The sequence below is a fragment of the Tupaia chinensis genome, unplaced genomic scaffold (assembly GCF_000334495.1).
Source record: "Tupaia chinensis unplaced genomic scaffold, TupChi_1.0 Scaffold000054_1, whole genome shotgun sequence".
Lineage (NCBI taxonomy): Eukaryota > Metazoa > Chordata > Mammalia > Scandentia > Tupaiidae > Tupaia > Tupaia belangeri.
Window position 1 is genome coordinate 6,791,929 of NW_006159512.1, and position 11,030 is coordinate 6,802,958.

Sequence of the window (11,030 nt, forward strand, 5' to 3'; positions counted from 1 at the left end):
AAGAGTGAGGAGAGAGAGAAAGTGAGAAAGCAAGCCACCAGGTCTGGGACTCCAACCGTGGCCAACCATGTGGGAGTCCAGTGCCCTTATCCACCAGGCCACCTGCCGGCCCCTGAGATTCAGCTCTCAATCACCACACCACTGGTTGACCTCAGAAGGTTCTCCTTTTTTTCCTCTTATAACTCCTTCCTTGGTGGCTGTAGCTAGCTTATTTATTTAGGCTCCTAAGAATAGATTGTGTAGATCTTTTCCCAGGTCTGTTGATGAGATCACATTGGCAGCTCCAAATTAGTCTTTGCTGGGCATATTTACACCACAGAAATTAGCCAATGCTATAAATCAAGGATATCCCCCAGACTCCATAGAATTGAATTGCCAGTATGCCACTGCTCCTGGCTTTCAGTCTTGTTTTTCTCAAAGGCAGCATCATTCTGCCTGCAAATAATATAAAATTTCACATCTCTTTGTTCTGGGTCAAAGACTCAATTTCTAGGTGAGGGATAGAAAAATTATCTCTGCCTCTTCCTCAGATCCAAAGCCTATATGAGTTAAAATTTCTCACCCTATGAGAAACTCCTCTCTGCATCCTTCTTAATAACACCCTTCAGTGTTATCCTCAGGAAAAGACCTAGCTATAAAGTATGCACTGGCTATACCAATAAAATGGAAAATAAACCAGTTTCATTAGAAGAGTTTCTAATTCTGGTTTTCAAATGCCATTTTTCTTTCCAGTGCATTTTTCTACTTCTCCTCAAAGCAAAATTTCAGTCTGGAAACCATCCCATCCCCATAAAGACCACGGATACTGATTACAGTCCTAGTTTATGTCTTCATTACTGAACTAGACAGAAACAAAAGCAAAGGGAACAAGAGATTTGCCCTTGCCAATTCATAGATACCTTGCAAGTAAAATGGGATAAAGGGAGATGAGTTTACAGAGTTCAATTAACAATTTTGTAGAATTGCTTTCCCTTTCTGTCCCTGGTACCAAAGGACTTGAGGTTCTTTTTTACCTAAAGCGGCAGGAAGACATGAGTGTCTACATAAAGGAGAGAATGCATTACACCAAAAGCTCTCCAGCAGCAGCCATTGAATGCACATCTGTCAAATCGAACAATATGCAAGTGTATTCCAGATGCACTATGGCTTCAGTAGCCCCCACTGTGGCGGGAGGGATGCTGATCAATTCCTTTATCCCTTTCATTCTCCTTTTTCTTGTAAAAAGGACCTAATGCCAATTAATTCTTGAGGCTTTAGAAGTGGATTATCCAATTGATCAATTCTTTTCTGTAGTTCAGAGGACTGGAAGGTATCCATAGCACTCTATTTTGCTGACAAAACTGAGACACTTCAAGGGTAAAGTGATTTAGTCAAGGTTACACAGAAGTAGAGCCAAGATTAGAACTCAGGTTTCTAAGGACCAGCTCACTGTTTTCCCCCCAAGATCCCTCCCCTCTTCTTTTGACTTTTTGGCACTAATGTTTATGGGCCTATTATGTGCCCCATATACCATGCTGGTTGGGGACACAGAAATTAATAAACCAGACAGCCCCACTTCCCTGCCTTCCAGGAGTTTGCAGTTCAGTTACACAGAGGCTGGGAGAGGGGCACTCAGGTTCAGGAGAGCTTTATTCCATCCAGGACATCAAGCTATTGGGACCTCTCCCTAAGATTATCAGCCTCTTGACAATCATTAGCATCTTGATTTGTGCTTAAACCAGAAGGACTGTGACTGTGCCACTTAAATATGGAATTCAATGGTCACAAAGCTTGTAAAGTTCAGCTCTGACTCAGCTGGGAACATGCAGAATTCCTGCAACAGACCCCAGCTGCCACTAACTTATCCCTCAAAGAGAGGGATCCCATACTCCTCCATTCTGCAGGCTCCCTTCAGGGACTGCGCATCTTGTCTATGATCTCTTTTTTCTCCACTGCTCCTTTAGTTTTCTGGGCATGAAAAACCTTGAAACAGTTTCAAGGAAGAAATGACCTTACTGTGGAAGGAAAAGGTGATCAGGACCTTGGAAGCACATATTTCTAAATGACCAGCATGTGGCCTGACAAGCGGACACATACTTATATATGTGAAATAGAGTCACAAAAACTGAGGCTGTCTTTAGGAATGTGTGATGTAACCTTAGGCCTTTGGAGAAGTAACAGAATAGAGTGAGAACTTGGGCTTATTCTTAGGTTCATAGCCTGACTTAGTTTTGTAGCCTTGGACATGTCTTTGAAACTCAGTGTTATCACATATAACATGGGTTGATAGTAGTCCCTACATCACAATGATGTTGAGTGGATTAAATGAGATGCAGGTAATTGTGTTTACAAAACAGCCTCTTCCACCAAGTATGATTTTGATGGGTGTTAGTTATTATTGGGGATGGGATTTTTCTCAACAAGTTTTACCAATAAAGAGGTTATAGATCATTTATTTTTCTTCATTATGTATCTAAGTCATTCAAAGAGGCTCCCACAAAAGTAAGAGTGTCGTGTTTTCATCATTGACTAACGAAGTATTTTGGTTCCTTTGCAGGGATCTAGGAAGCTTCTGGAACTTGTCAGATACCACATCGTCCCATTTACCCAGGTGGGCCTGACTTTCAACTGCTATTTTTTCCCTAATTCTAAGATATCTGACCTAGTCCTGAATTCCAGTAGTTTGGTGCTGAAAATGTTATGACATTTCTTTTTTTAGCTCTAAGAAAACCCCTTGGCATGAATACTGAGCCCCTTTCCAGTGAAATCTTCAAAGTCACAAGAACTCATGACATCAAAGTTCCCACTACTTATTTCATAAACTTTGAAAGCTTTTTTTTTCCTTTTCAGTGAAAATCTTGAGAAATCAGAGCCTTGTGTGTTTTTCCAAATGCCTCCATTGTTCTCTTCTTCTTGCAGCTTGAAGTAGCCACTCTCATTTCCACCCCTCACATCAGGAGTATGGCCAACCAGATCATACGATTTAACACAACTGACAATGTAAGTAAGAAACCCACTACTGGCGTCATTACAGTTTTGCCCCAATGGTGACAATTCATCAAGTTAGTCTACCTCTATACTAACTCATAGGCTTAAAATTTTTATGATCTCAGAAAGTAGAGGTCAAGAGGACCTGAAGTAGGAGGTGAAGGTTTTGGCCAAACTTTGAAGGCTGAGTACAGTGAACTTGAGCAGAGATGAATGGCAGAAAGTTCTGGGGAAAAGAACATGTGCAAAGACTCTGAGGTGGGACAGAACATGACTTTTTTTTAAATCTCAAAGCAGATGATATTATTCAGCTAACTCCCTTGGGTTGTAATAGCAGCAAATATCTAGCCATGTAGAGTGATTGTGTCTCCTGTAGAATCACTGTTGAGGGTGAGAATGATGACCTTATCCCCTCTCAACATATACCTACACAGTGCCTATTCTGTGCCAGAAACGCTCCTACGTCCTGAGGAGAGACCAATGAACAAACACATAAAGTTTGGGTTCCATGGAACTCTCATCTATATAAATAGGAGGATAGATCATGAATAAGTTTAAAAAGTAAAATACAGCATACATTAGAAAAATAGTGATGGAGAAAGACAGGAAACAGGGACGGGGAATAGAAAGTGAGAATGGAGCTGACACTTCAAATAAAGTGCCCTTGAACTGTCTCACGGAGAAGAAAACTTCTCAGCAAAGGTCTGAAGGAAATGGAGAAAGAGCAGTGTGGTATTTCTGGGAAGAGCAGTCCCGAGACAAGAAACAGCAAGTGCAAAGGCCCAGAGTCAGGAACATGACCAAGCTGTCTGAGGAACAGCAAGGCCAGTGTGGTTAGAACAGAGGGAGAGAAGGGGAGAAAGGAAAGAGGAGGGCAGGAAGTAAGAGGGGAAGAAGAGGTGGGGCAGGTCACTCATCGCCTCAGAAGTCAAGGTAAGGATGCAGGCTCTTCCTATGTGCGAAATAAGAAGTAAACGGGGGATTAAGAGTATAGAGATGACATTCTCTATCAGACATAGGTTTTGAGACTGGTTGCAACATTTTATTGCAATTATCAGGAAAAGAATGTTGGTAACTCAAACCAGGCTGGTAGCAGGGACATGGTAAGAAGAGGTTGATTGCTGAATGTATTTTGAAAGTAGACCCAAAAGAATTTGCTGATAAATTGGATGAGGGGTGAATACAAAGGAAACGAAAGATAATTCCTAGGATTTTTACTTGAGCACTCAGAAGGATGAAGTTACCATTAATACTACAGAAGAAGCAAGACTGGGGAGAAAGTGGAGATAAAAATCTTGGGACCAGCAGTTAGCGTACCCAAAAGAATTTGCTGATAAATTGGATGAGGGGTGAATACAAAGGAAACGAAAGATAATTCCTAGGATTTTTACTTGAGCACTCAGAAGGATGAAGTTACCATTAATACTACAGAAGAAGCAAGACTGGGGAGAAAGTGGAGATCAAAAATCTTGGGACCAGCAGTTAGCGTAATGGCTATGTCGCTGGACTCCCATGTCGTTGACCGTGGTTTGAGTCCCAGACCCGGTGGCCTAAACCCATGCCGGGCATGTGTGCATGCATGCCCAGCATGGCCATCCCCCCTAGGGGGTTATTTCTCACTTTCTGTCTCTGTCTCTGTCTTTCTGGCAAGCGCACGCACCCTATAGCAAAAATCTCTCCAAAAAATCTTTCTTGATTTGTTAATTTTCTGTTCCTTCCACTAAAACATGAACTCAAACTTGTCTATTTGTTGGTTCACTTCTGTATTTCCAGGACCTAAGGCAGAACATAATTTAAGAGCAACAGATGTACAAATGGAATTCATCTCAGAAAGGAAAAAAGTTTTCCTAAGGTCCCATAGCAAATATATTGTGATGGAATAGTCATACTTCTTCCTATTCAAGCACCTGCAAGGACTATTTTTATAAAGACACCCTTGCCTGGTATCAACCAAGAATTCATATAACATATTCAATCTTTCCCTGTCAGCCAAACCCCCTAACAGCAACCTTCCCTCCAATAAAAAGTGAGTGGGGCCAGCCTTGTGGCCTAGAAGCTAAGGGAGCCAGATCCCATGTTATCAACCATGGCTGGAATCCCAGCCCTGTAAGCTTGAAAAGCACGTGAGCATATGTGCCTAAAATCCCAACAGGATGAAGAAGGGATTGTGGCATGACCCTACCCCATTGAGAAGTGTTTTCTCCCTCTCTCTGTCTCTTTCTGGTGTGCACATATGCCTTCTGGTAGTTAAAAAAAAAAAAAAAAAAGCTAAGTGATACTGAGGGCTTTTATAATGAGGTTGCCACATTCACACTTGCCTGGGGGTTGTTGGTGCTCCTGCAGTGCAGAATGAAGGATGCCATTGCTTCTTTCCAGGGACGGATTCTGGCAAATGATGTAGCAATGGAAGAAATCGAGGTTGCTGCCCAAAATGGCCGGATTTATACACTGAGTGGAGTTCTCATTCCTCCCTCCATTGTTCCGATTCTGCCACATCGATGTGATGAAGCAAAGCGAGAAATGAAACTGGTAAGAAAACTAGGAAAAGACATAGGGGCCCTCAAACAGCTCCTCAGAGCAAACAACATTCCAGTCCTCACAATTCCAAGAAAGCTAGCAGGGACCAGCAGATGGCGTAATGGTTACATCACTGGACTCCCACATAGTCCACAGTGGTTTAAGTACTGTCCAGGCACGTGTGCATGTGTAGCCAAAATCCCAAGTGGAGAATGGAGGAGGAGAGATTGTGGCACAGCCATCCCCTCTGGAGAGGTGATTTCTCACTTTCTGTCTCTGTCTCCCTCTGTATCTCCGGTGAACACATGCACCCTATAGCAAAAATCTCTCTCTAAAAAAAAAAAAAAAAAAAAAAAGTTAAAAAAACAACAACAACAAAAAAAAAAAAAGAAGAAGAAGAAAAGAAGAAGGGACCCACGGATGGCATAATGTTTCTATAACTGGATCACTGGACTCCCACATGGTCGACTGTAGTTGAGTCCCAGACCCAGTGGCTTAAAATCATGTCAAGTGCATGTGCCCAAAATCAAAAAATGGAGAAGGGACTGCAGCGTGGCCATCCCCCCAGGGGGTAATTTCTCACTTTCCGTCTCTCTGTCTCTCCAGCACTACATGTGCCCTATAGCAAAAATCTCTCTTAGGAAAAAACAAAAAGATAGCTGGCAAACTTTTATCACAGGAGCCTCATCCCTAAGAGGCTTCTATCTTCATGAAGAGGCAGGTAAGTCTGAGGTCCTGTCTCATAAACTGTGAGCCAAGGTTCCTGGGTGAATTTCTACCTTGACAGATACTACCCAAATATATTAGTTTCATAGAGCTTCCATAACAAATTGTCACAAACTGAGTGGCTTAACACAACCATAGTTTATTCAATCATAGTTTAAGGTATCAGGTTCAGGTGCTAGACTCTCACATGGCCGACCATGGTTCAAGTCCTGGCTTGAAATTCATGCGGGGCATATATGCATATGTGCCCAAAATCCCAGGAGGAAAGTGGAGGAGAAAGGATTGCAGCATGACCATCCCCCTGGGAAGTGATTTCTCAATTTCCCTCTCAGCCTCTCTGTCTCTAGCAAGCACACGTGCCCTATGGCAAAAACCTTAAAAACAAGTTTACACCAAAACAAACTAGAAATTTAGTTTAATTTTTCCATAAATGTTTAAAGTCCCCTCATGAAGTCATGTTCTCAGCTTATGGGGAGATATGAACTTTTGGACACTATTCCACCAAAACTTCTGGATCAGATCAGAGTTTTCTTCCCCCATCAGTTTCCTCCTCCTTCTTTTCTCTGCCTCTATCACTTAGGACCACCCTGCTTTACCACAATAGCTTTACTCTCTCTAAAAGGGACTTAAAATAGAATGTCTTCCTGGGTAAGCTACTTGGCTTGAGCCAGTCAACCATCATACCGCAATTCTTTTCAGAAACTAGACTTTCTGTTTCCCTCTGAGCTCTGTTTTCTCGTTCCTATTTTCACAGAAAATGTTTGGCTCAGCCAGCTTTAATAAAAGCACCCCAAATTCCAGTGCTGCCATACATGCAATATTTCAGTTTCCATGGAAACCATTACCTCAATTTGGAGCAATAATAGGTCCAGATCTTTCTTTTTAGAACATTTCAATAATAGGTCACTGGTTGTTATGTTATCCTTAAAACATGAGACTGGAACAAGGAAAAATGGTGCTTTTTTAAATTTTGTTTTGTTGATCTGTCATCTTGTTATAAAGACTGAAAATAACTAGCTGAGCACCTGGCACAGGATTGTGGCTGATTCTTTTTATTCTCAATTTCTTAATTGATGCAATGACTATCATGTGTTTTAGGCTATTAGGGATGGGACTGGTCCTCTGTGCCAGTCAGATACCATCTGGGGAATTGGATTCCATTCTGAGCACTCCTTCTTCAGAGAGGCAGTAACCTGGTCACTCTCCTAGAGGTCCCTAGTAGGGATTTATATTTGGTTCATTCTTTGGTGGGGGGGGAGCATTGGCAGATGCATTACCTGACTTAGACCAGGCCAGCGAGAATTGTCTCCTAGCCCAAAGATGAAAATATTGGAAAATAGGGCCTCTGCAGGAAAGAGCAAAGGACTAGGAGTTAATAATTAAATGTGTCCTTTAGAGCTCCCGCACACTAAGCAGCTGCTGTTGAAGTTCAGGGGAAGTCTATGGAGGGAAAAGGGCAGCCTTATTGCCTGCCTTGTTTCAGGCCTGTTCTATTCCAGGTTGTTCCAAAGCTTATTATCCATCCTTCTGAAGGACAGAATCAAGATGTGGCTTTGAGCTACAATCCTAAGAATTTTGATTACACAGAGAAAAGAACATCCCAATAGCTACCTTAGAAAGACTTTTTTTTTTTTTTTTTTTTTTTTTTTTTTTTTTTTTTTTTTTTTTTGCTATTTCTCTAGGTCCCTCTAGGTTCAAGTCAAATCTACATGCTCTGCATGGTTCAGGATAGTTTTGATTGCATCTACGATCATTTAAATGTAGTCTCTGAAACATATTTAGAACTAACAAAGAACAGGAGTAGCTGGTACCTTCTAAAGTCTGTTTTCACCAGGTTGAACCCATGTCTGCCTTTGGGCATGCATGTTTGGATTTTAGAGGTTTAGTAAATTGCTCTCTACTAGAGTCCCTGCAGAAAACAGATTTTAATCTGAGATGGTCCAGGTGACAAGGATTTAAAGAGAAGCTATTGCAAAGGTATGGGGAGTCCTAAGCAAACCAACAAGTGATGCTGAGGCATTCAGGGAGAAGCAGTGGCAGGACACTACTAGAACCGAGGACCAAAGAGCCTGGGGGAGAGGGTATGGAGTCCCTGAACTCAGTAGTGCAGGAAGGGCAGAAAAAGTGACACCCATCAGAAGCTATATGGACACTGCCAACGTAGAGAAGGGACAGGGAAGAAATCCTCAGCCTTGCTCTCTTCCTAACCAATAATATATTGCTGCTGTCCCACATTGGCCAACATCAACTGGAAGCTGGCGGGCCCGAGAAGCCAACCTTCAGGGTCCAGCGGCTGGGGCACAGAATTGGGTAGTTACAGAATGGATCTAGAAAGATTTGGAGACATACACCCCATTTCTTACCTCCTAAATTCAGAACCTATGGAGGAGAACCCAGGGAAACTGAAGAACAGAGATTCCACATTCAGCCTCATTACTGCCAGGCTAATTGGAAAACATGGCTTTCAGTCCACGGCCAGTGCTAATATTTCACCTCCAAACAGGTGTCCCCTATAGGGCAGGTGTCTTCCTATAGGCAGAGAGATCAGAATGCTGAGGCCTGTAGACAGTCTTGCTCTGAAAGAAGGAGAGGAAGGAGCGGCTCTGAGCAGGTTCAGTTCCTTCTCCAAAAACCACCCCACCCCTAGCACTGACTTCATCTTGTCTCCCTGGGGAGGAGTCGGTGGGGGGTAGGAAGAGGCCAGGAGTGTAACTCTGGTAGAACTCCCTGCACAAGGAGGGAAGTATGAGGGCAGGACGAGATGTCCCCTTCTGTCTCCCATCAGAGGGACACTTGTGCTGATCTGCTGTTCTTTCCTTCCAGGGCACCTGCGTGAGCTGTTCCGTGGTATACTGGAGCAAATGTCCAGCTAACTCTGAGCCCACAGTGAGTGTGACAGCTTCCTGAGACCACAAATTACCCAAGTAACCCCACTAATGTGGGTTCTCAGCCTTCCTGCCTTCCTTATTTAGAAGTTACTCATTTTAACTGAGTAAATGTAAGATTAGCTCTTAGTCTGCCATATGGGGGAATGGTAGAAAGACAACCCACATGGGGCCAGTAGATGGTGTAATGATTACATCGCTGGACCCCTCAGAGTCATGGTAGTCTACTGTGGTTCGAGTCTCTGACCTGGAGCTTAAAACTCACACTGGCACATGACTGTGCGTGCCCAAGATCCCAAGAGGAGAATGGAGAAGGGATTGCAGCATGGCTATCCTCTCTGGGAGGTGATTTCTTGCTTTTTGTCTCTCTGTCTCTCTCTGTCTCTCCTGCAAGCACATGCGCCTTACAGCAAAAATCTCTCCCCAAACAAAATAAAGAAAAAGAAAGACAACCCACAAACCTGTGTTTGAATCCTTGCTCACTGACCCTGGCAAGTTGTTTAACTTTTTTATTCTAATTTTCTTCTCCTATAGATAATAATAGCAACAATATTAGTATAGGTAAAAGCCAAGCACAAGACCTAAAGCAAATAGCCTTTCAGTAAAGGTTCTTCTCAACTTTTCCCTCTTAAATAAAATTCAGTATTTGTATGTGTTTCTCCCAGGAATTATTCCGGAGAAACCTAAAAGAAATAGCAGGAAAAGTACATAGTTTCAGGCAGACAGGAGAAATAAATTCTAGCAATCTGTTTTACAGCATGAAAATTCTAGTTGAGAATGATGAACTGTGTAATTCAAAATTTCTTAGAGTAGATTCTGAATGGTCTCACTGCAAAGAAATAATAAATATATGAGGCAATGAATATGTTAATTAGCTTGATTTAAAAATCTCAAAACATATACATACAACATAACATCATTGTACTCCACAAATATGTATAATTTTGTCAGTCAAAAATTTTAAATAAAGTAAATATCAGGAAATTGACTTTGGAGCTATCAAAACCTTTTTAACACTGATAGAATTCCGCACACATTTATTGAGGATTAATTATATATTAGACATGCATTGTCTGGGAGCATACAGATAAACAAGATATTGGCTTATTGTGTGTGTTGGTTTGTCTTGAGAAGCTCAGTCTAAAAAGGAAAACAGACAGTTGTACAATAATCTATAATTAACACACCAGCTACTTTATGGCAAAAGCAAAGTGTTCTAAGGTAAAAATGACATCCGTTACTGCCTATAATTTGATCATAAGAGAGAGCTTTGGGGGAAGGGGGGGCAGGTGCAATGGCAGCACAGTTGTAACACAGTGCTCTACAAGCTGACTATATGGGAGGGTTCCAGGTTTGTGTCCAGAGACCTCTCTGAGCACACCAGGCACAGATGCCCATGATCTGGGGCTGGCTGGGGGTTCAGGGTAGATGGCAGCATGGATACCATGTTGGGATGTGTAGTATTCTGTTTGGGGGTTGCTAAGAGAAATACCTGAGTCTGAGTGATTTTATAAGGAAGGCAGAGGTTTATTAACAAACTTACCATTCTGGTGACTGAAAAGCCCAAAGGCTCAGGCCTATAGCATGTCTAATGGAAACACAGAGGACAGGAGGTGCATGCAGAGAAAAAGAGCTATAGTCTGGTCTCTCTCTTTTATATCAACTAGCTCTCTTGAGAACTAACCTCTTCTCATAAGAGATAGAACTCATTGGGTCTTATGAGACATCGCCGATCTATTTAGAAGAGTGTTGCCTCCACAGTGCAATCACCACAGTCCAATCATTGCCCACTAGGCCTTCCCACTTCCCAACATCAAATTCCAAAATATGAAACTTTGATGGACAAACTATCATCCAAACTGTAGTAGAACTTCTCTCTCTCTCTCCCTCCCTCCCTCCCTTTCTCTCTCTCTCTTTCTCTCTCTATTCCTTCCC

At 42.3% G+C, this 11,030-nt stretch overlaps 1 protein-coding gene across 1 annotated transcript in view; it reads left to right on the forward strand.

The window, feature by feature from the left end:
- The window catches only part of STAB2 (stabilin 2), a 176,862-nt gene that overhangs the window by 57,429 nt on the left and 108,403 nt on the right, over nt 1-11,030 (forward strand). Inside the window, exons 16-19 of the mRNA XM_006141408.3 lie at nt 2,537-2,590; nt 2,899-2,979; nt 5,344-5,496; nt 9,034-9,096. Coding sequence (XP_006141470.1) covers nt 2,537-2,590; nt 2,899-2,979; nt 5,344-5,496; nt 9,034-9,096 — 351 coding nt within the window. The remainder of the gene's footprint in view (nt 1-2,536; nt 2,591-2,898; nt 2,980-5,343; nt 5,497-9,033; nt 9,097-11,030) is intronic.